This window comes from Panulirus ornatus, chromosome 16 (genome assembly GCF_036320965.1).
Source record: "Panulirus ornatus isolate Po-2019 chromosome 16, ASM3632096v1, whole genome shotgun sequence".
Taxonomy (NCBI): Eukaryota; Metazoa; Arthropoda; class Malacostraca; order Decapoda; family Palinuridae; genus Panulirus; species Panulirus ornatus.
Genome location: NC_092239.1, coordinates 46,283,698 through 46,310,547, shown reverse-complemented (window position 1 = coordinate 46,310,547; position 26,850 = coordinate 46,283,698). Strand labels below are relative to the sequence as shown.

Below are 26,850 nucleotides of genomic sequence, written 5' to 3'. Positions count from 1 at the left end.
GTGTGTGGATGTAACCAAGATGAGAAAAAAGGATCGTTAGATAGTATGTTTGAGGAAAGGAACCTGGATGTTTTGGCTCTGAGTGAAACGAAGCTCAAGGGTAAAGAAGAAGAGAGGTTTGGGAAAATCTTGTGATTAAAGTCTTGGTTTAGTGAGGGGACAGGAGCAATGGAAGAAATAGCGCTACTCCTGAAACAGGATTGGTGGGAGTATGTCATAGTGTAAGAAAGTAAACTCTAGTTTGATATGGGTAAAACTGAAAGTTGATGGAGAGAGATGGGTGATTATTGGTGCATATGCACCTGGGCATGAGAAGAAAGATTATGAGGGGCAAGTATTTTGGGTGCAGCTGAAGGAGTGTGTCAGTAGTTTTGATGCACGAGACCGGGTTATAGTGATTGGTGATTTGAATGGAAAGGTGAGTAATGTTGCAGTTGAGTGAATTCTCTGTATCCATGGGGTTTTCAGTGTTGTAAGTGGAAATGGTGAAGAGCTTGTACATTTATGTGCTGAAAAACGACTGGTGACTGGGTATACCTGGTTTAAAAAGAGAGATATATATAAGAATACGTATGTAAGTAGGAGAGATGGCCAGAGAGCGTTATTGAATTACATGTTAATTGATAGGCGCGCGAAAGAAAGACTTTTGGGTTTTAATGTGCTGAGAGGTGCAACTGGATGGATGTCTGATCATTTTCTTGTGGAGGTGGTGAAGATTTGTAGAGGTTTTCAGAAAAGAAGAGAGAATGTTTTGTTGAAGAGAGTATTGAGAGTAAGTGAGCTTGGGAAGGAGACTTGTCCGAGGAAGTACCAGGAGAGAAAGAGAACAGAATGAAAAAAGGTGAGAAGAAAGGAGGTAATGGGAGTGGTGGAGGAATGGGATGTATTTAGGGAAGCAGTGATGGCTTCTGCAAAAGATCCTTGTGGCATGAGAAGCGTGTAAGGTGGCCAGATTAGAAAGGGTAGTAAGTGGTGGGATGAAGAAGTAAGATTATTAGTGAAAGAGAAGAGAGAGGCATTTAGACGATATTTGCAGGGAATTAATACAAATGAGTGGGAGATGTATAAGAGAAAGAGGCTGGAGGTCAAGAGAAAGGTGGAAGAGGTGAAAAAGAGGGCTAATGAGAGTTGGGGTGGAAGAGCATCATTAGATTTTAGGGAGAATAAAAAGATGTTTTGGAAGTAGGTAAATAAAGTGCGTAAGACAACGGAACAAAATGGGAACTTCAGTGAAGGGGGCTAATGGGGAGGTGCTAACAAGTAGTGCTGATGTGAGAAGGAGATGGAGTATTTTGAGGGTTTGTTGAATGTGTTTGATGATAGAGTGGCAGATATAGGGTGTTTTGGTCGAGATGGTGGGCAAAGTGAGAGGTTTAGGGAAAATTATTTGGTAAACAGAGAAGAGGTAGTAAAAGCTTTGCGGAAGATGAAAGCCAGCAAGGCAGCCGGTTTGGATGGTATTGCAGTGGAATTTATTAAAAAAGGGTGTGACTGTATTATTGACTGGGTGGTAAGGTTATTTAATGTATGTACGACTCATGGTGAGGTGCCTGACGTTTATCGGAATGATTACATAGTGCTATTGTACAAAGGCGAAGGAGACAAAGGCGAGTGCTCAAATTACAAAGGTATAACTTCGTAGAGTATTCATGGGAAAATATATGGGAGGGTATTGATTGAGAGGGTGAAGGCATGTACTGAGCATCAGATTGAGGAAGAGCAGTGTGGTTTCAGAAGTGGCAGAGGATGTGTGGATCAGTTGTTTGCTTTGAAGAATGTATAAGAGAAATACTTAGAAAAGCAAATGGATTTGTGTGTAGTATTTATGGATCAGGAGAAGGCATATGATAGAGTTGATAGAGATGCTTTGTGGAAAGTACTAAGAATATATGGTTTGGGAGGCAAGTTGTTCGAAACATTGAAAAGTTTTTATCGAGGATTTAAGCTATGTGTACGTGTAGGAAGAGAAGAAAGTGATTGGTTCTCAGTGAATGTAGGTTTGCGGCAGGGGTGTGTGATGTCTCCATGGCTGTTTGATTAGTACATGAATGGTGTTGTTAGAAAGGTGAATGCAAGAGTTTTGGAAAGGGGGGGAAATATGCAGTTTGTTGTGGATGAGAGAGCTTGGGAAGTGAGTCAGTTGTTGTTCGCTGATGATACATCGCTGGTTGCTGATTCATGTGAGAAACTGCAGAAGCTCGTGACTGAGTTTGGTAAAGTGTGTGAAAGAAGAAAGTTGAGAGTAAATGTGAATGAGAGCAAGGTTATTAAGTACAGTAGGTCTGTGGGTCAAGTCAATAGGGAGGTAAGTTTGAATGGAGAGAAACTGGAGGAAGTTAAGTGTTTTAGATGTCTGGCAGTGGATTTGGCAGCGGATGGAATCATGGCAGCGGAAGTAGGGAAGGGGGATTAAATTCTGGGAGCGTTGAAGAATGTGTGGAGGTCGAGAACATTATCTCGGAAAGCAAAAATGGGTATGTTTGAATGAATTGTGGATCCAGCAATGTTGTATTGTTGCAAGGCGTGGGCTATGGATAGAGTTGTGCGCAGGAGGGTGGATGTACTGGAAATGAGATGTTTGAGGACAATATGGGGTGTGAGGTTGTTTGATCGAGTAAGTAATGTAAGGGTAAGAGAGATGTGTTGTAATAAAAAGAGTGTGGTTCAGATAGCAAGAGAGGGAGTTTGGAAATGGTTTGGTCACATGGAGGGAATGAGTGAGGAAAGATTGACCAAGAGGATATATGTGTCGGAGGTGGAGGGAACGAGGAGAAATAGGAGACCAAACTAGAGGTGTAAAGATGGAGTGAAAAAGATTTTGAATGATCGGGGCCTGAACATGCAGGAGGGTGAAAGGCGTGCAAGGAATGAAGTGAATTGGAATGATATGGTAAACCGCGGTCGACGTGCTGTCAATGGATTGAGCCAGGGTATGTGAAGCTTTTTGGGTAAACCATGGAAAGTTCTATGGGTCCTGGATGTGGAGAGGGAGCTTTGGTTATGCTGCATTATTAACCCGCTTCCCCCTCATGTGTGGAAGGTAGCGCTATGAAAAGAGAACAAAGGCCCCATTCGTTCACACTCAGTCTTTAGCTGTCATGTAATAATGCAACGAAACCACAGCTCCCTATCCACATACAGGCCCAACAGAACTTTCCATGGTTTACCCCAAACGCTTCACATGCCCTGATTCAATCCATTGACAGCACGTCAACCCCGGTATACCACATCAATCCAATTTACTCTATTCCTTGCTTGCCTTTCACCCTCCTGCATGTTCAAGTCTCGATCATTCAAAATCTTTTTCACTCCATCTTTCCACCTCCAATTTGGTCTCCCATTTCTCCTCGTTCCCTCCACCTCTGACACATATATCCCCTTGGTCAATCTTTCCTCACTCATTCTCTCCATGTGCCCAAACCATTTCAAAACACCATCTTCTGCTCTCTCAACCACGCTCTTTTTATTTCCACACATCCCTCTTATCCTTACATTACTTACTCGATCAAACCACCTCACACCACATATTGTCCTCAGACATCTCATTTCCAGCACATCCACCCTCCTGCGCACAACTCTATCCATAGCACACGCCTCGCAACCATATAACATTGTTGGAACCACTATTTCTTCAAACATAGCCATTTTTGCTTTCCAAGATAATGTTCACGACTTCCAAACATTCTTCAAGGCTCCCAGGATTTTCGCCCCCTCCCACACCCTATGATTCACTTCCGCTTCCATGGTTCTATCCGCTGCCAGATCCACTCCCAGATATCTAAAACACTTTACTTCTTCCAGTTTTTCTCCATTCAAACTTACCTTCCAATTGACTTGACCCTCAACCCTACTGTACCTAATAACCTTCCTCTAATTCACATTTACTCTTAACTTTCTTCTTTCACACACTTTATCAAACTCAGTCACCAGCTTCTGCACTTTCTCACATGAATCAGCCACCAGCGATGCATCATCAGCGAATAACAACTGACTCAATTCCCAAGCTCTCTCATCCCCAACAGACTGCATACTTGCCCCTCTTTCCAAAACTCTTGCATTCACCTCCGCAACCACCGCATCCATGAACAAATTAAACAACCATGGAGACATCACACACCCCTGCCGCAAACCTATATTCACTGAGAACCAATCACTTTCCTCTCTTCCTACACGTACACATGCCTTACATCCTCGATAAAAACTTTTCACTGCTTCTAACAACTTGCATTCAACACCATATATTCTTAATACCCTACACAGAGCATCTCTATCAACTCTATCATATGCCTTCTCTAGATCCATAAATGCTACATACAAATATATGTATATATATATATATATATATATATATATATATATATATATATATATATATATATATATATATATATATATATATATATATATATATATATATATATATATGATTACAGAGGTATAAGTTTGTTGAGTATTCTTGGGAAATTATATGGGAAGGTATTGATTAAGAGGGTGAAGGCATGTACAGAGATTCAGATTTTGGAAGTGCAGTGTGGTTTCAGAAGTGGTAGAGGATGTGTGGATCAGGGGTTTGCTGTGAAGAACGCATGTGAGAAATACTTAGAAAAGGAAATGGATTTGTATGTAATTATTGATAGAGATGTTCTGTGGAAGGTATTAAGAATATATGGTGTGGGAGGTAGGTTTTTTGAAGCAGTGAAAAGTTTTTATCGAGAATTTTAGGCATTTGTACTTTTAGGAAGAAAGGAAAGTGATTGGTTCTCATGAATGTTTGTTTGCGGCAGGGTTTGATGTCTCCATGGTTGTTTAATTTGTTTATGGATGGGATTTTTAGGGAGGTGAATAAAAGAGTTTTGGAAAGAGGGGGAAGTATGTAGTCCGTTGTGGATGAGAGTGCTTCGGAAGTGAGTTAGTTGCTCATCGCTGATGATACAGCGATGGTGGCTGATTCATGTGAGAAACTGCAGAAGCTGGTGACTGAGTTTGGTAAAGTATGTGAAAGAAGAAAGCTTAGATTAAATGTGAATAAGAGCAAGGTTATTAGGCACAGTAGGGTTGAGGGACAAGTCATTTGGGAGGTAAGTTTGAATGGAGATAATAAACTGGAGGAAGTAAAGTGTTTTAGATATCTGGGATTGGATTTGGCGGTTGAAGAAAATCATAGGGTGAGGGAGGGGCGAAAGTTCTGGGAGCGTTGAAAAATGTTTGGAAGTCGAGAACTTTATCTTTGAAAGCAAAAATGGGTATTTTGAAGGAATTGTCGTTCCAACAATGTTATATGGTTGCGAGGCGTGGGCTAGTGATAGAGTTGTACGGAGGAGAGTGGATATGCTGGAAATGAGATATCTGAGGACAATATGTGATGTGAGGTGGTTTGATCGCGTAAGTAATGAAAGGGTAAGAGAGATGTGTGGTAATAAAGGAGTGTGGTTGAAAGAGCAGAAGAGGGTGTTTTGAAATGCTTTGGTCACATGGAAGGAATGTGTGAGGAAAGATTGACAAAGAGGATATAAGTGTCATAGGTGGAGGGAACGAGGAGAAGTAGGAGACCAAATTGGAGGTTGAAAGCTGGAGTGAAAAAGATTTTGAGTGGTTGGGGCCTGAACGTGCAGGAGGGTGATAGGTGTGGAAGGAATAGAGTGAATTGGAACGATGTGGTATACCGGGGTCGATGTTCTGTCAGTGGATTGAACCAGGGCATGTGAAGCGTCTGGGGTAAACCATTGAAATTTTTGTGGGGCCTGGATGTTGATAGGAAGCTGTGGTTTCGGTGCATTATACATGACAGCTAGAGACTGAGTGTGAACAAATGTGGCCTTTGTTGTCTTTTCCTAGCGCTACCTCGCGCACATGAGAGGGGAGGGGGCTGTCATTTCATATGTGGCGGGGTGGCGATGGGAATGGATAAAGGCAGACAGTATGAATTATGTACATATGTATATATGCATATGCCTGACTGTGGATATACATATGTACGTTGAGATGTGTAGGTATGTATATGTGCGTTTGTGGACGCCATTCTTTCGTCTGTTTCCTTCGGCTACCTCGCTAACGCGGGAGACATATATATATATATATATATATATATATATATATATATATATATATATATATATATATATATATATATATTTCTTTTCTTTCAAACTATTCGCCATTTCCCGCGTTAGCGAGGTAGCGTTAGGAACAGAGGACTGGGCCTTTTTTGGAATATCCTCACCTGGCCCCCTCTGTTCCTTCTTTTGGAAAATTAAAAAAAAAAACGAGAGGGGAGGATTTCCAGCCCCCCGCTCCCTCCCCTTTTAGTCGCCTTCTACGACACGCAGGGAATACGTGGGAAGTATTCTTAATCCCCTATCCCCAGGGAAAATATATATATATATATATATATATATATATATATATTCCTATGAGTCCATATATATATATATATTCCTATGAGTCCACATGAGGAAAATGAAACACGATAAGTTCCCAAGTGCACTTTCGTGTAATAATCACATCATCAGGGGAGCCACTAAAGATAAATCAGTTGATATACATCGAAGAGACGAAGTTAGGTCGCCATTTGTTAAACATGCAACTCATAGGACTCATAGGACGCATAGGAATACCTTGATCACTCAGAAAATTTTGATCCTTTCCAATATATATATATATATATATATTGTCTGGCCTATTGGAAAGTGACCGGTGTAGACTCCGTTGCTCACTAACGTGAGACGAAGGGTATTCGAATACACGGTATTCTAATAGTTATTTCCTATCAGCCAGGCCCATAGCCTAGCAGTAGCTTTCCCGCCTTTTTCACAGGGGTCCCGGGTTCGATCCTGGCTGTTGGAAGTTTGTATGTTCTATGAAGGTGCGCGTTCCTATGCACTTTGTTCGTATTCAAATACCCCCGCTTTGTACAGTTTATGTTCGGTAGAATGCTATCTGCTGGCTTTTTGCGCCTGTTGGGAAATAACCGGTGTAGAACCCGTTGCTCACGAACGTGAGACGAAGGGTATTCGAGTACACAGTATTCGAATAGTTATTTCCTATTAGCCAGGCCCATAGCCTAGCGGTAGCGTTCCCGCCTGTTACAGAGGGGTCCCGGGCTCGATCCTGGCTGTTGGAGGTTTGTATGTTCTATGAAGGTGCGCGTTCCTATGCAATTTGTTAGTATATATGTTTATATGTATATATTGTTTCAGAAGTGGTAGAGATGTGTGGATCAGGTGTTTGCTTTGAAGAATGTATGTGAGAAATACTTAGAAAAGCAAATGGATTTGTATGTAGCATTTATGGATCTGGAGATGGCATATGATAGAGTTGATAGAGATGCTCTGTGGAAGGTATTAAGAATATACAGTGTGGCAGGCAAGTTGTTAGAAGCAGTGAAAAGTTTTTATCGAGGATGTAAGGCATGTGTACGTGTAGGAAGAGAGGAAAGTGATTGGTTCTCAGTGAATGTAGTTTGCGGCAGGGGTGTGTGATGTCTCCATGGTTGTTTAATTTGTTTATGGATGGGGTTGTTAGGGAGGTGAAATGCAAGAGTTTTGGAAAGAGGGGCAAGTATGAAGTCTGTTGGGGATGAGAGAGCTTGGGAAGTGAGTCAGTTGTTGTTCGCTGATGATACGGCGCTGGTGGCTGATTCATATGAGAAACTGCAGAAGCTGGTGACTGAGTTTGGTAAAGTGTGTGAAGGAAGAAAGTTAAGAGTAAATGTGAATAAGAGCAAGGTTATTAGGTACAGTAGGGTTGACGGTCATGTCAATTGGGAGGTAAGTTTGAATGGAGAAAAACTGGAGGAAGTAAAGTGTTTTAGATATCTGGGAGTGGATCTGGCAGCGGATGGAACCATGGAAGCGGAAGTGGATCATAGGGTGGGAGAGGGGGCGAAAATCCTGGGAGCCTTGAAGAATGTGTGGAAGTCGAGAACATTATCTCGGAAAGCAAAAATGGGTATGTTTGAAGGAATAGTGGTTCCAACAATGTTGTATGGTTGCAAGGCGTGGGCTATGGATAGAGTTGTGCGCAGGAGGATGGATGTGCTGGAAATGAGATATTTGAGGACAATGTGTGGTGTGAGGTGGTTTGATCGAGTAAGTAACGTAAGGGTAAGAGAGATGTGTGGAAATAAAAAGAGCGTCGTTGAGAGAGCAGAAGAGGGTGTTTTGAAATGGTTTGGGCACATGGAGAGAATGAGTGAGGAAAGATTGACCAAGAGGATATATGTGTCGGAGGTGGAGGGAACGAGGAGAAGAGGGAGACCAAATTGGAGGTGGAAAGATGGAGTGAAAAAGATTTTGTGTGATCGGGGCCTGAACATGCAGGAGGGTGAAAGGAGGGCAAGGAATAGAGTGAATTGGATCGATGTGGTATACCGGGGTTGACGTGCTGTCAGTGGACTGAATCAGGGCATGTGAAGCGTCTGGGGTAAAACATGGAAAGCTGTGTAGGTATGTATATTTGCGTGTGTGGACGTATGTATATACATGCGTATGGGGGTGGGTTGGGCCATTTCTTTCGTCTGTGTCCTTGCGATACCTCGCAAACGCGTGAGACAGCGACAAAGAAAAAAAAAAGAAAAAGAAAAAAAAAATATATATATATATATATATATATATATATATATATATATTTATATATATATATATATATATATATATATATATATATATATATATATATATATATATATATATATATATATATATATATAAATATATATTTATATAAAAAAATTTAAATTTATAAATTTATAATTTTAAATTTAAAATTATAAATTTAAATTTAAATTTTAAATTTATAAAAAAAAAATTTGCTGATAACCCCGAGGAAAATAAAGCACAAGTTTTCACGTTTGCTTGCGTGTGATGATCACATTTTCAGAGGAGATACACGAATGAGACAAAAAAAACGTAGAACAGTCAGCTTATATACAAAGTAGTGTCGGAACTATGACCCTCTCGGTACACAGGTGTTTCCAGTTGGCTTTATTCAGGTTGGTGATGTTCTGGTCTGACACCTTGCCTGTCATTAGAAAATTATTATGTGGACAAGAACGGTAACCGTTTAAAAATCTTTGCCAACAATAATGCTCTCCAGTTGGTATAGACCTTCACAATATTAGTGTCACAATTCTTCGTGAATTTATTAATAGATGATTCAATGATATTTCTCTAGGTAAATGAGTTTTATAAGTGCATTAGCATTACTCCAGTTAATACAATTTTCATAATGTTTGGCATGATTAAACAAAGCAATGATTCTTGTCCTTCAATATACTATGTTTGTGCTACTTAAGTGTAAGATAAAGATCCTCACTAGTCTGTCCACTATATAACATTACAGCTTTTACACGGTGTTCTGTAAACATAACCCGCAGAATTTTCTGCCAAGTTTTTGATTAAGATATTCCTGATAGTATTGTTATTGCTGATGACTCGTCGTCATTAAAGAATTTAAGCACCCTGGGAAGTAGCATGAGATTATCACTAAATGGGAGAACTGAATGATTCCTGGTATCAAGGGGAGGTTTGAAGTTAATTTCATAAAATCATTTCTTTCCCAACTTAAGAGATTTATCAGTGAAATATCTAGGATACTCTAACTTGGATACAGTAGAAAATTTCCTCTGAATTTCATCATCAATAGATTTCAACCTGCATATACGTAATACCCTAAGGAACATCGATTGGAATGATGATGATTTACCTTTGCATGTTGAATGTAAGAAGAACATTGGGGGAGTTTCTGTATATGCTAAACTTAAACATGTTTGTATACCTATGGATCATGTAATCTAAAAATGCTAACACCATTATTTTCCACTTCTAAAGTAAAGTTGATAGAAGGTACTAAATTGCTATGTACAATGAGAAATGTTAAAATTTTCGCTTGTTGGCCAGACGCAAAGAACATCATTTACATACATACGTAAATGATTTCTGCTTTAGGTGTGTAGATGATGTTCTTTGGCGAAAAAACGAAAATGTTCCAACCTTCCTGTACTAATAATTTATTACCTTCCATCAACTTTGCTCTGTGTTTATGTGTGAACAACTGTTTACACGTGATTACGTATATTTGTGTTGCTTGCACGTGTGAAGAACACTTAAACTTTCACGTCCATGACTTTCCCTAAACATTTGAGGTTCTTCACCAGCTACGAGGTGCGGGAGGAACCCAACCGATCGTTCGGTGACGAGAAGGACGGCGTCTTCACCGGCATGATCGGCCAACTCCAGCGGGAGGAGTCGGATTTCTCCACCATAGTAGCGCCCACACCGGGACGACTCAAGGTGGTCGACTACCTCCGAGGGTATCCTGCCGACATGATGGTTGTCACGTCTCTCAAGCCTGCACTCCTACCTGCACACCTCGCACTCATCAGACCATTTGCAGGCAAGTCTTAGGTGGTCTGTATGACTCTCTTGAGACTCCAAGCTGACTTTTGATCAGACCATGTGTAAACACGTTTGATAAACGAAAATCTATATGATTTTCCTGATTTTTCAAAGGGGCTTTTGGTTATTCCACTGACGTCAAGATGACAACATCTTCAAGTAATCAGGACCGTATAACTATACCCGTTTAGACAAACTGACGGTAGGATTGATGTATTACTTTAGCTAAAACGCGACCTAAAATTCCAGTAGGCTCAAACACGTGTATTTGAATGTAAATGTCTAGTACTTAAAGATACTTTTGTTGTGAATCTTTTGGTTTATGGTTATTTCGTAAGATATGATCATAAAAGGATAGATCACAAACAGCTAAACCGTATATAACCTTCCCGTTTTACCGTTCACTGATCACGAATGCCAAACTTTTCGGTACACTCAAATCAAAGTTATGTTCCAGGAGAATTGTGGCTGGCTCTAGCAGTGAGTGTGGTGGCGTTGGGTGTCATCCTGTGGCTACTGCAGAAGGCGTGGCGGTGGATGTCAAAAAAGCGTGGGGTTAGGCTCAACACCGCCTTGCTGTACAGCTGGGGAGCCCTGCTCGAGCATCCGCCACCAGACCCCTCCGTCAGCATGTCAGGAAGAGTGAGTGGTAATTTTCAAACGTTCCGATGAGGGTGTCTGAATGTGTGTGGATGTAACCAAGATGAGAAGAAAGGAGAGGTAGATAGTATGTTTGAGGAAAGGAACCTGGATGTTCTGGCTCTGAGTGAGGCGAAGCTTAAGGTAATGGGGAAGAGTGGCTTGGGAATGTCTTGGGTGTAAACTCAGGGGTTGGTGAGAGGACAAGCGCTAAGGAAGGAGTAGCAATGATCCTCAAGAGGGGAGAGATGGGTGATTATTGGTGTCTATGCACCTGATCATGAGAAGAAAGATCATGAGAGACAAGTGTTCTGGGAGCAGCTGAGTGAGTGTGTTAGCAGCTCTGATGCACGAAAACAGGTTATAGTGATGGGTAATTTAAATGCTATAGTGAGTAATGTGGCAATTGTACACGGGTTGTTCAGTGTTGTAAATGGAAATGGTGAAGAGCTTGTTTATGTGTTGCTGAAAAAGGACAGGTGATTGAGAATAGCTGGTTAAAAAAGAGATGTACATAAGTACACGTATGTGAGCAGGTGAGATGGTCAAATGGCATTATTGGATTACGTGTTAAGTGACGGGCTTGTAAGAGAGACTTCTGGATGTTAATGTGCTGAGAGGTGCAACTAGAGGGATGTCTGATCAGTATCTTGTGGAGGCGAAGGTGAAGATTTGTAGAGGTTTTCAGAAAAGAAGAGAGATTGTTGAGGAGAAGAGAGTGGTGAGAGTAAGTGGCCTTAGAAAAGAGACTTGTGTGAGGAACTATCAGGAAAGATTGAGTGTAGAAAGGCAAAAGGTAAAAGCAAATTAAGTGTGGGAAGTGGGTGATGAATGGGATGTTTTAGAGAAACAGTGATGGCTTGCGCAAAAGATACATGTGTCATGAGAAAGGTGGGAGGTGGGCAGATTAGAAAGGGCAGTGAGTGGTGGGATGACGAACTGAGGCTATTAGTGGAAGAGAAAAGAGGCATTTGGACGAATCTTGCAAGGAAGTAGTGCAAATGACTGGGAGATGTATAAAAGAAAGAGGCAAGAAGAAAATAGAAAGGTGAAATAGTTGAAAAGGAGGGCAAATGAGAGTTGGAGTGTGAGAGTATTATCAAATTTTAGAGAGAGTAAAAAGATTTTTTGAATGGAAGTAAATCTCGTGCGTAAGACTAGAGAAAATGGGAACATAGGTGAGGGGGCAAGTGGGGAGTTGATAACAAGTAGTGATGAAGTGAGAAGGAGCTAGAGTAAACATTCTGAAGGCCTGCTAAATGTGTCTGACGATAGAGTGGCAGATTTAGAGTGTTTTGGTCGGAGAGGTGCGCGAAGTGAGAGAGTCATCAAAAATGGTTTGGTTAAGAGAGAAGTCGTGAAAACTTTGCAAAAGATCTAATCTAGTAAGGCGGCGGATTCAGATGGTATTGTAGTGGAATTTCTTAAAAAAGGTGTGACTGTGTTGTTGATTGCTTGGTAAGGATATTCAATGCATGTATGGTTCATAGTGAAGTGCCTGAGGATTGGCAGAATGCATACATAGTGCCAATGTACAAAGGCAAAGGGGATAAAGGTGAGTGTTCAAATTACAGAGGAATAAGTTTGTTGAGTATTTCTGGGATATTATATGAGGATGTATTAATTGGGAAGGTGAAGGCATGTACAGAGCATCAGACCGGGGAAGAGCAGTGTGATTTCAAAGTGGTAAAGAATGTACGGACCAGGTGTTTGCCTTGAAGAAAGTATGTGAGAAATAGTTAGATAAACGAAGGGATTTGTATGTAGCATTTATGGATCTGAGGAGGGCATATGACAGGGTTGACAGAGATGTTTTGTGAAAGTTTTTAAGAGAATATGGTGTGGGAGGTAACTTGCTAGAAGTGTTGAAAAGTTTTCATCAAGTATGTATGGCATGTGTATGGGTAGGAAGATAGGAGAGTGATTGGTTCCCAGTGAATGTCGGTCAGCGGCAGGGGTGAAGAAAGTCCTCATGGTTATTTAATTTGATTACGGATGTGTTTGTTAGGGAGGTAAATGCAAGAGTTTTGGAAAGAGGGACGAGTATGCAGTCTGTTGTGGATGTGAGGACATGAGAAGTGAGTCAGTTGTTGTTTACCGAGGATATATCTCTGGTGGCTGATTAGTGTGAGAAATTGGAGAGGTTGGCTACCGAGTTTGAAAACGTGTGTGAAAGGAGAAATCTAAGAGTAAATGTGAATAAGATAGAAGTTATTAGGCCAGTAGGGTTAAGGGACAAGCTAATTGGAATTCAAATTTGAATGAAGAAAAAACTGGAGGAAGTAAAGCGTTTTAGATATCTGGGAGTGGATTTGGCAGCGGATGGAACCATGGAAGCGGAAGTGAGTCACAGGGTGGGGGAGGGGGAGAAGGTTCTGGAAGCGAGGAAGAATGTGTGGAAGGCGAGAACGTTATCTTATCTCGGAGAGCAAAAATGGGTATGTTTGAAGGAAAAGTGATTCCACATTGTTTTATGGTTGCGAGGCATGACGTATAGATAAGATTGTACGGAGGTAGGTGGATGTGTTGGAAATAAAATATTTCAGGACAATATGTGGTGTCAGTTGGTTTGATCGAGTAAGTAATGTAAGGGTAAGAGAGATGTACCGGTAATGAAAAGAGTATCGTTAAGTGAGCAAAATAGGATGTGTTGAAATGGTTTGAATGTAGAGAGAAAATGAATGAGGAAAAACTGAAAAAGAGAATATATGTGTCAGAGGTGAAGGGACGAAGGAAAAGCGAGAGACCAAATTGGAGATGGAAGGATGGAGTGAAAAAGATTTGATCGATTAGGGCCTAAACATACAACAGTATTAGAGGTGGGCAAGGAATAGTGTGCATTTGAATTGTGTGGTATACCGGGGTCGACGTGCTAGCAATGGATTGAAACAGGGCATGTGAAGCGTCTGGAGTAAACCATGGAAAGTTTTCCGGGGCCTGGATGTGGAAAGGGAACTGTGGTTTTGGTGCATTATACATGACAGCTAGAGACTGAGTGAGAGCGAATTCTGCCTTTTTTTGTCTATTTTCCTAGCATTAACTAGCTGAAGCAGGGGATGGTGAGCAGTTGTCTTATGGGGCGGGATAGTGACAGGAACCAATGAAGCGAAGCAAGTATGAATATAAACATGTGTATGTATGTAATGTCTGCGTGTGTGTATGTATATGTATGTGCATGTTGATATATATTTGTATGTATATAAGCATATGTGGGAGTCTCTCTCTCTCTCTCTCTCTCTCTCTCTCTTGCCCCTCTTTCCAAAACTCTTGCATTCACCTCCCTAACAACCCCATCCATAAACAAATTAAACAACCATGGAGACATCACACACCCCTGCCGCAAACCTACATTCACTGCGAACCAATCACTTTCCTCTCTTCCTACACGAACACATGCCTTACACCCTCGATAAAAACTTTTCACTGCTTCTAACAACTTGCCTCCCACACCATATATTCTTAATACCTTCCACAGAGGATCTTTATCAACTCTGTCATATGCCTTCTCCAGATCCATAAATGCTACATACAAATCCATTTGTTTTTCTAAGTATTTCTCGCATACATTCTTCAAAGCAAACACCTGGTCCACACATCCTCTACCACTTTTGAAACCACACTGCTCTTCCCCAATCTGACGCTCTGCACATGCCTTCACCCTCTCAATCAATACCCTCACATATAATTTACCAGGAATACTCAACAAACTAATACCTCTGTAATTTGGGTATCATTAAATTTCAGGTAAAATAAAAGGATGTTTTGGAAGGAGGTAAATAAAGTACGTAAGACAAGGGAGAAAATTGGAACTTCAGTGAAGGGGGCAAATGGGGAGGTGATAACAAGTAGTGGTGATGTGAGGAGATGGAGTGAGTATTTTGAAGGTTTGTTGAATGTGTTTGATGATAGAGTGGCAGATGTGGGGTGTCTTGGTCGAGGCGGTGTGCAAAGTGAGAGGGTTAGGGAAAATGATTTGGTAAATAGAGGAGGTAGTAAAAGCTTTATGGAAGATGAAAGCCGGCAAAGCAGCAGGTTTGGATGGCATTGCAGTGGAATTTATTAAAAAGGGGGTGACTGTATTGTTGACTGGTTGGTAAGGGTATTTAATGTATGTATGATTCATGGTGAGGTGCCTGAGGATTGGCGGAATGCTTGCATAGTGCCATTGTACAAAGGCAAAGGGGATAAGAGCGAGTGCTCAAATATATATATATATATATATATATATATATATATATATATATATATATATATATATATATATATATATATATATATATATATATATTATCCCTGGGGATAGGGGATTAAGAATACTTCCCACGTATTCCCTGCGTGTCGTAGAAGGCGACTAAAAGGGGAGGGAGCGGGGGGCTGGAAATCCTCCCCTCTCGTTTTTTTTTTTTTTTTTTTTTTTTCTCCAAAAGAAGGAACAGAGGGGGCCAGGTGAGGATATTCCAAAAAAGGCCCAGTCCTCTGTTCTTAACGCTACCTCGCTAACGCGGGAAATGGCGAATAGTTTAAAAAAAAGATATATATATATATATATATATATATATATATATATATATATATATATATATATATATATATATATATATATATATATATACATATATATATATACCTATATACATACTTATACACACATACACACACATATATATATATATATATATATATATATATACATTTGAAAAATGTAAGAAATGATTTAGAAAACTGAAACTTCTAGCTTGAAATGAAATGAAGAATGAATGTCACATAATGGTTCAACCTCTGGCTATAGAAAAGGGAAATGTATAATTTATTTACACAAACGTCAATAGTAGTTTTCATCAATTTAACCACTGTATCATACTGCCTGGTCCACTTCTCTTATCATGAAACTGGAATATTGGCTTATGATGTTTCCCAATTGTCTTCATTACACAAAGTACAACCATATCTTGGATACATAAGGGTAGATAGTTGGTCATCCGCCATAATAAAGCCTTGACAGACCAAAAGTTTATCTGGACCTCAACTTTTCCAGTACATTCATGAAAAACACCTTTTTGCTTTCCATCTCTATCACTTTTGAAAAAAATAAATGATCCCTTTCTTCACATTTCAATGAAAGAATAAGCTTCAATAGATGAATAAATAAATAAATATATATTATTTATTTATATGTTTTTATTTTGCTTTGTCGCTGTCTCCCTCGTTATCGAGGTAGCGCAAGGAAACAAACGAAAGAATGGCCCAACCCACACACATTCACATGTATACACATACACGTCCACACACACAAATATATATAACTATACATCTCAATGTACACATATATATACACACACAGACATATACATATATACACATGTACATAATTCATACCGTCTGCCTTTATTCATTCCCATCGCCACCTCGCCACACATAGAGTAACAATCCCCTCTCCCCTCATGTGTGCGAGGTAGCGCTAGGAAAAGACAACTAAGGCACCATTCGTTCACACTCAGTCTCTACCCGTCATGTAATAATTCACCGAAACCACAACTCCTTTTCCATATCCAGGCCCCACAGAACTTTGCATGGTTTCATCCGCTGCCAGATCCACTCCCAGATATCTAAAACACTTTGCTTCCTCCAGTTTTTCTCCATTCAAACTTACCTCCCAATTGACTTGACCCTAAACCCTACTGTACCTAATAACCTTGCTCTTATTCACATTTACTCTTAAATTTCTTCTTTCACACACTTTATCAAACTCAGTCACCAGCTTCTGCAGTTTATCACATGAATAAGCCACCAGCGCTGGTGAAACTCTTGCATTCATCTCCCTAACAACCCCATCCATAAACAAATTAAACAACCATGGAGATATCACACACCCCTGCCGCAAACCTACATTCACTGAGAATCAATCACTTTCCTCTCTTCCTACACGTACACATGCCTTACATCCTCGGTAAAAACTTTTCACTGCTTCTAGCAACTTGCCTCCCACACCATATATTCTTGATACCTTCCAAAGAGCATCTCTACCAACTCTATCATATGCCTTCTCCAGATCCATAAATGCTACATACAAATCCATTTGCTTTTCTAAGTATTTCTCACATACATTCTTCAAAGCAAATACCTGATCCACACATACTCTACTACTTCTGAAACCACACTGCTCTTCCCCAATCTGATGCTCTGTACATGCCTTCACCCTCTCAATCAATACCCTCCCATATAATTTACGAGGAATACTCAACAAATTTATACCTCGGGAATTTGAGCACTCACTCTTATCCCCTTTGCCTTTGTACAATGGCACTATGGAAACATTCCACCAATCCTCAGGTACTTCTCAATGAATCATACATACATTAGATAACCTTACCATCCTGTCAACAATACAGCCACCATCGTTTTTAATAAATTCCACTGCAATACCATCCAAACCTGCTGCATTGCCGGCTTTCATCTGCCGCAAAGCTTTTACTACCTCCCCTCTGTTTACCAAATCATTTTCCCTAACACTCTCACTTTGCACACCACCTCGACCAAAACACCCTATATCTGCCATTCTATCGTCAAACACATTCAACAAACTTTCAAAATACTCACTCCATCTCCTTCTCACATCACCACTACGAATTATCACCTCCCCATTAGCCCCCTTCACTGAAGTTCCCATTTGCTCCCTTGTCTTACGCACATTATTAACCCCCTTCCAAAACATCTTTTTATTCTCCCTAAAATTTATTGATACTCTCTCACCCCAACTCTCATTTGCCCTCTTTTCACCTCTTGCACCTTTCTCTTTACCCCCTGGCTCTTTCTTTTATACATGTCCCACTCATTTGCATTTTTTCCCTGCAAAAGTCATCTAAATTCCTCTCTCTTCTCTTTCACTAGCAATCTTACTTCTTTATCCCACCACTCACTACCCTTTCTAATCAACCACCTCCCACTCTTCTCATGCCACAAGCATCTTTTGCGCAAGACATCACTTCTTCCCTAAATACATCCCAATCCTCCCTCACTCCCCTTACCTCCTTTTTTCCCACCTTTTTCCATTCTGTACTCAGTCTCTCCTGGTGCTTCCTCACACAAGTCTCCTTCCCAAGCTTACTTACTCTTATCACTATCTTCACCCCAACATTCTCTCTTCTTTTCTGAAAACCCTCACAAATCTTCACCTTCGCCTCCACAAGATAATGACCAGACATCCCTCCAGTTGCACCTCTCAGCACATTAACATCCAAAAGTCTCTCTTTCGCGCGCCTGTCAATTAACACGTAATCCAATAACGCTCTCTGGCCATCTCTCCTACTTACATACGTATACTCATGTATATCTCGCTTTTTAAACCAGATATTCCCAATCACCAGTTCTTTTTCAGCGCATAAATCTACAAGCTCTTCACCATCTCCATGTACAACACTGAACACCCATGTATACCAATTATTTCCTCGACTGCCACATTACTCACCTTTGCATTCAAATCACCCATCACTATTGCCCGGTCTTGTGCATTAAAACCAGTGACACACTCATTTAGCTGCTCCCAAAACACCTGCCTCTCATGGTCTTTCTTCTCATGCCCAGGTGCATATCCACCAATAATCACCCATCTCTCTCCATCAACTTTCAGTTTTACCCATATCAATCTAGAATTTACTTTTTTACACTCTATCACATACTCCTAGAACTCCTGTTTCAGGAGTAGTGCTACTGCTTCCCTTGCTCTCGTCCTCTCACCAACCCCTGACTTTATTTCCAAAAAATAACTTGTGGGTGATAAAGATAGGAGGTGGGCAGATTAGAAAAGGGAGTGACTGGTGGGATGAAGAAGTGAAAGTGTTAGTGAAAAAGAAGAAAGAGGCCCTTTTAGTCGCCTTCTGCGACACACAGAGAATACGTGGGATGTATTCTTAATCCCCTATCCCCAGGGATATATATATATATATATATATATATATATATATATATATATATATATATATATATATATATATATATATATATATATATATATATATATATATATATATATATATATATATATATATATATATTTATATATATATATATATATATATAAATATATATATATATATATATATATATATATATATATATATATATATATATATATATATATATATATATATATATATATATATATATATATATATATATATATATATATATATATATATATATATATATATATATAAATATATATATATATATATATATATATATATATATATATATATATATATATATATATATATATATATATATATATATATATATATATATATATATTTCTTTCAAACTATTCACCATTTCCCGTGTTAGCGAGGTAGCGTTAAGAACAGAGAACTGGGCCTTTGAGGGAATATCCTCACCTGGCCCCCTTCTCTGTTCCTTCTTTTGGAAAAAAAAAAAATAATGAGAGGGGAGGATTTCCAGCCCTCCGCTCCCTCCCCTTTTAGTCGCCTTCTACGACACGCAGGGAATACGTGGGAAGTATTCTTTCTCCCCTATCCCCAGGGATATATATATATATATATATATATATATATATATATATATATATATATATATATATATATATATATATATATATATATATATATATATATATATACATATATATGGAACTGCCGATTTCCTTTTTACATATCTGAGTCACCTGCTCAATTTCCCTGGAAAAGTCGTCCAAATGCCTCTCTCTTCTTTTTCACTAACAATTTCACCTGTTCATCCCACCAGTCACTACCCTTTCTAATCTGCCCACCTCCTGTCTTTCTCATGGCAGAAATATCTTTTGCGCAAGCCATCACTGCTTCCCTAAATACATCCCTTTCCTCCCCCACTCTCCTTACTTCATTTGCTCTCAGTTTTATAATCTGTTTAGACACATGAAGTGGTTGAAATTCTTTAAGGACTTTATCTTTAGTTACAAATGTTAATTAAAATTTGTCGATATATTATGTATTTACAAATAAATACATAACCTCAACTTAAAAAAGCAGTAATGTTTCCGTTGACTAGTGTCTGTTTCATGTCGAGGTGTTCGGCATGTGCTACGTGTCTGAGTGAAGTGCATGTTGTGTTGGTGAGAAAATGTCTGTTTTTGTAGCTATCGGTTTGTCGACATTATTCTGGGTATGATTTTACCTCAGACTTATGGTCATAAATTTTGCTCTGCGAACACAGTTTGCTATAACAGTGGTTGGCGTCCAGCGTCATTACCATCTAGATTCTATGTCTAGGTGTTGGTGGGATGGTGGCTGGTGTTCTGTCTGGTCATCACCACAGGGTTCCGTTCTTCACTGATCGCCCACCTGACGGTCAGGGGAAGGTCAGGAACCCTCGATAGCTTCCAGGACCTGGTGGAACAGGATGGCTGGAGATGGGCCACCGAACCCTGGCTCTACAGTGGAGCAGCTTATGAATACTTTTCCAGACACACCGATCCGGTGGTGCAAGAGATACATAGTAGAATGGAGGTCAGGTTTTCAAATATATGCCATAGAGATTTAGTTATGTAATCTTATTACGTATGCATGACATTCGCATGTGAATAGTCGTGTACCTTCCATGTTTCATATATATTATCTATGATGTGAATCACTAAAGAAAATAATGATTTAGTGTTCAGATGAGAATAAAATGATCAGAATTTTAAGATTTGGTAGCAAGGACATATATCTTAGCATACATAGAAATCGCTAAACACTCACACATGTGACACACTCATAAACATATCATCCTCAAAAATAAACATACATACAGTACACAGTCATACAGTACATATACACGCAATACACATTCATACATATGCATTTAACACAGTACACATTAAAGAAAAGAAAAACAGATATAATTAGTCTCTTGAAAGAAAATATACAGACGTATAAAGAATCGTATGATAGTGGGGAAAGGTTCAAGAGTTTTGGCCAAATAAGAGTAAAGTTCTCTCCCCATGTAGTACAAATAGGTCATTAGATACACACGCACACACACACACACACACACACACACACACACACACACACACACACAAACACACGTCAACACGAACACACACACACAAACACACGTCAACACGAACACACACATACAAACACACACCAGGAGAGACTGAGTGTAGAATGGCAAAAGTGAGAGCAAGTAACGTAAGGGGAGTGGGTGAGAACGTAAGGGGAGTGGGTGAGGAATGGGATGTATATAGGGAAGCAGTGATGGCTTGTGCAAAAGATGTTTGTGGCATGAGAAAGGAGGGAGGTGGGCAGATTAGAAAGAGTAGTGAGTGGTGGGATGAAGAAGTAAAGTTGGTAGTGAAAGAGAAAAGATCGGCGTTTGGACGATACTTGCAATAAAAAAGTACACATGACTAGATGTATGAAATAAAACGGCAAGAAGTCAAGAGAAATGCGCAAGAGTTGAAAAACAGGGCATATGAGAATTCGTGTGGGAGAGTATCATCAAATTTTAGGGAGTATAAAAAGATGTGTTGGAAGCGGGTAAATAAAGTGCGCAAGACAAGAGAACAAATGGGAACATCGGTGAAGGGAAGGCGTGGGGAAGTGATAACAAGTAGTGATGGAGTGAGAAGGATGTGTTTGATGGCAGATATAGGGTGTTTTGCTCGTGGCGGTGTACGAGATGAGAGGATCAGGGAGAATGATTTGGTGAAAAGAAAAGAGGTAGTGAAAGTTTTGCAGAAGATGAAGTCCGCCAAGGCTGTAAGTTTTGATGCTATTGCAGTGGAATTTACTAAAAATGGGAGCGACTTTGTTGTTAATTAGATGGTAAGGATATTCACTGTATGTATGGATCATAGTGAAGTGCCTGAGGATTGGCGGAAGGCATGCATAGTTCCATTGTACAAAAGGCAAAGAAGGTGAAGGTGAGTGTTCAAATTACAGATGTATATAAATTTGTTGAGAATTCCTGGGAAAATATATCGGAGGAAATTGACTGAGAGAGTGAAGGCATGTACAGAGCATCAGATTGGGGAAGAGCAGTGTGGTTTCAGAAGTGGTAGAGGATGTGTGGATCATGAGTTTGCCTTGAAGAATTTATATGAGAAATACTTAGAAAAACAGATGGATTTGTATGTAGCATTTATAGATCCGGGGAAAGCATATTGTAGGGTTGATAGAGAAGCTTTGTGGAAGGTATTAAGAGTATATGGTGTGGGAGGTAAGTTGCTACAAGTAGTGAAAAGTTTTTACCAAGGATGTAAGGCATGTGTCCGAGTAGGAAGAGAGGAAAGTGATTGGTTCCCAGTGAATGTAGGTCTGCAGCAGGCTTATGTGATGTCCTGATGGTTGTTTAATTTGTTTATGGGTGGTATGGTTAGGGAGGTAAATGCAATGCAAGAAGTTTGGAGAGAGGCGCGAGTATGCAGTCTGTTTAGGATAAGAGGGCTTGGGAAGTGAGTCATTTGTTGTTTGCCGATGATACAGCTCTGGTGAGTGATTCGTATGAGAAACTGCAAAGACTGATAAATGAGTTTGGAAAAGTGTGAATAAGAGCAAGGTTATTAGGTTCAGTAGGGTTGAGGGACAAGTTAATTGGGATGTAAGTTTGCAAAGAGAAAAATTAGAGAAAGTGAAGTGTTTTAGATAACTGGGAGTGGACCCTGCAGCGGAGGGAACCATGGAAGTGGTAGAGAGTCACAGGATGGGGAAGGGGCGAAGGTTTGGGAGCGATGTAGAAAGAATGTGTGAAGGAGAGAACGTCATCTTTTCAAGCAAAAATGAGTATGTTTGTAGGAATAGTAGTTCCAACAATGTTAAATGGTTGTGAGGCGTGGGCTCTAGATAGGGTTGTAAGGACGAAGGTGGATGTGCTGGAAATGAAATGTGTAAGTAATGAAAGGGTAGGAGAGATGTGTGGAAATAAAAGAGTCTAGTTGAGAGAGCAGATGGTGTATTCAAATGGTTTGCACATATGGAGAGAATGAGTGAGGAAAGATTGACAAAAACCATATGGAGGGGAAAAGGGGAGGCGGGAGACCAGATTGGAAGTGGAAGGATTGAGTGATCGGGGCCTGAACATAGAGAAGGATGAGAGGCGTGCAAGGAATAAAGTGATTTGGAACGATATGGTGTACCGGGGTCGACTCATTATCAATAGACTGCACCAGGGTATGTGGAAAGAGAGCCGTGGATTCGGTGCATTACACCGAACGGCTGGAGACTGTGTGTGAAGGAATGTTTCTGTTTTGTCTGTTTTCCTTGCGCTACCTCGCTGAATCCGGGGGGAGCGATGCTGTTTCCTGTGGGACGGAGTAGTGACAATTATGGATGAAGGCAGGCAAGCATGAAAATGCACATGTGTGTTTATGAATTTGTCTGTATGTGTATGAATTTGTACATATATGTAATGTGCATATGTGCATATGTGCTTATATGGGCGTTTATGTATATATATGTGTATATGAGTGGATAGGCCATTCATCGTCTGTTTCCTGGCGTCACCTCGCTGGCGCAGAAAATAGTGAGTATATATAATAATGGAATTATATATCATATATATTTGTAATATCCTTTATCGCTATTTCCCGCGTAAACGAGGTAGCGCAAGGAAACAGACGAAAGAATGGCCTAACCCACCCACATACACATGTATATACATACACGTCCACACACGCACATATACATACCTATACATTTCAACGTATACATATATATACATACACAGACATATACATATATGCACATTTATATAATTCAGACTTGCTGCCTTTATTCATTCCCGTCGCCACCCCGCCACACATAAAAATGACCATCTATCTCTCTCCCCCCCCCCCCCCCCGTAGCGCTAGAAAAAGACAACAAAGGCCACATTTATTCACGCTCAGTCTCTAGCTGTCATGCATAACGCACCGAAACCACAGCTCCCTTTCCAAATCTAGGCCACACAAAACTTTTCATGGTTTACCCCAGATGCTTTACATGCCCTGGTTCAATCCATTGACAGCACGTCAACCCCGATATACCACATCATTCCAATTCCCTCTATTCTTTGCACGCCTTTAACTCTCTATGTTTAGGCCCCGATCGCTCAAAATCTTTTTCACTCCATCCATCCACCTCCAATTTGGTCTCCCATTTCTCTTTGTTCCCTCCATATCTGACACATATATACTCTTTGTCAGTCTTTCCTCACTCATTCTCTCCGTGTGACCAAACCATTTCAATACACCCTCTTCTGCTCTCTCAACCACACTCTTTATATGACCACACATTTCTCTTACCCTTTCATTACTTACTCGATCAAACCACCTCACACCAGATATTGTCCTTAAACATCTTATTCCCAACACATCCACCCTCCTCCGTACAACCCTAACTATAGCCCACGCCTCGCAACTATATAACATTGTTGAACCTACTATTCGTTCAAACATACTCATTTTTGCTTTCCGAGATAATGTTCTCGCCTTCCAAACATTTTTTAACGCTCCCAGAACTTTCTCCCTCCCCCACCATGTGACTCACTTCCGCTTCCGTGGTTCCATCCGCTGCCAAATCCACTCCCAGATATCTAAAGCACTTCACTTTTCCTCCAGTTCTTCTGCATTCAAGCTTACCTCCAGTTGACTTGCTCAAAACACAACTGTACCTAATAACCTTGCTCTTTATTCACACTCACTCTCAGCTTTCTTCTCTCACACACTTTCCCAAACTCAGTCACCAGCTTCTGCAGTTTCTCACCCGAATCAGCCACCAGCGCTGTATCATCAGCAAACAACAACTAACTCACTTCCCAAGCCTTATCATCAACAACAGACTGCAATACTTGCCCCTCTCTCCAAAACTCGCGCATTCAACCTCCCTATCAACCTATCCAAAACAAATTTACAATCATGGAGACATTCATGCGCCCCCTGTCGGAAACTGACATTCACTGAGAACCAATAAATTTCTTCTCTTCTCCTTCTGTTCATTGTCTTGCATCCTCGATAAAAGTTTTCACTACTTCTAGCAAACTTGCCTCCCACACATATACTCTCGATACCTTCCACTAAGCCTCTCTATCAAGTCTATCATATGCTTCTCCATATTATAATGCTACATACAAACCCTTTTGTTTTACTAAGTGTTTCTCAAATACATTCTTCAAAGGAAACACTTGATCCACAAATCCTCTACCACTTCTGAAACCAAACTGCTCTTCCCAGTGTGATGCCCGTGCATGCTTCACCCGCTCAGTCAATACCCTCCATTTAATATCCATGGAAAACTCAACAAACTTATACTTCTGTAATCTGAACACTCATCTTTATCTCCTTTGCCTTTGTACAATGTCACTTGCATGCATTCCGCCAATCCTCAGGCACTTCATGAGCCATGCATACATTGAATACTCTTTACCAATTTCCCTGGAAAAGTCGTCCAAATGCCTCTCTCTTCTTTTTCACTAACAATTTCACTGTTCATCCCACCAGTCACTACCCTTTCTAATCTGCCCACCCCTGTCTTTCTCATGGCAGAAATATCTTTTGCGCAAGCCATCACTGCTTCCCTAAATACATCCCTTTCCTCCCCCACTCTCCTTACTTCATTTGCTCTCAGTTTATAATCTGTTTAGACACATGAAGTGGTTGAAATTCTTTAAGGACTTTATCTTTAGTTACAAATGTTAATTAAAATTTGTCGATATATTATTGTATTTACAATAAATACATAACCTCAACTTAAAAAAGCAGTAAGTTTCCGTTACTAGTGTCTGTTTCATGTCGGGGTGTTCGGCATGTGCTACGTGTCTGAGTGAAGTGCATGTTGTGTTGGTGAGAAAATGTCTGTTTTTGTAGCTATGGGTTTTGTCGACATTATTCTGGTATGATTTTTACCTCAACTTATGGTCATAAATTTTGCTCTGCGAACACAGTTTGCTATAAACAGTGGTTGGCGTCCAGCGTCATTACCATCTAGATTCTATGTCTAGGTGTTGGTGGGATGGGGGCTGGTGTTCTGCCCTGGTCATCACCACAGGGTTCCGTTCTTCACTGATCGCCCACCTGACGGTCAGGGGAAGGTCAGGAACCCTCGATAGCTTCCAGGACCTGGTGGAACAGGATGGCTGGAGATGGGCCACCGAACCCTGGCTCTACAGTGGAGCAGCTTATGAATACTTTTCCAGACACACCGATCCGGTGGTGCAAGAGATACATAGTAGAATGGAGGTCAGGTTTTCAAATATATGCCATAGAGATTTAGTTATGTAATCTTATTACGTATGCATGACATTCGCATGTGAATAGTCGTGTACCTTCCATGTTTCATATATATTATCTATGATGTGAATCACTAAAGAAAATAATGATTTAGTGTTCAGATGAGAATAAAATGATCAGAATTTTAAGATTTGGTAGCAAGGACATATATCTTAGCATACATAGAAATCGCTAAACACTCACACATGTGACACACTCATAAACATATCATCCTCAAAAATAAACATACATACAGTACACAGTCATACAGTACATATACACGCAATACACATTCATACATATGCATTTAACACAGTACACATTAAAGAAAAGAAAAACAGATATAATTAGTCTCTTGAAAGAAAATATACAGACGTATAAAGAATCGTATGATAGTGGGAAAGGTTCAAGAGTTTTGGCCAAATAAGAGTAAAGTTCTCTCCCCATGTAGTACAAATAGGTCATTAGATACACACGCACACACACACACACACACACACACACACACACACACACACACACACACACAAACACACGTCAACACGAACACACACACACAAACACACGTCAACACGAACACACACATACAAACACACA

General features: G+C 40.1%; 1 protein-coding gene across 1 annotated transcript in view; it reads left to right on the top strand.

Moving 5' to 3' along the window:
• The window catches only part of LOC139753929 (glutamate receptor ionotropic, delta-1-like), a 74,381-nt gene that overhangs the window by 26,007 nt on the left and 21,524 nt on the right, over positions 1-26,850 (top strand). The window contains exons 3-6 of the mRNA XM_071670888.1: positions 9,413-9,478; positions 10,151-10,392; positions 10,852-11,036; positions 20,294-20,530. Coding sequence (XP_071526989.1) covers positions 9,413-9,478; positions 10,151-10,392; positions 10,852-11,036; positions 20,294-20,530 — 730 coding nt within the window. The remainder of the gene's footprint in view (positions 1-9,412; positions 9,479-10,150; positions 10,393-10,851; positions 11,037-20,293; positions 20,531-26,850) is intronic.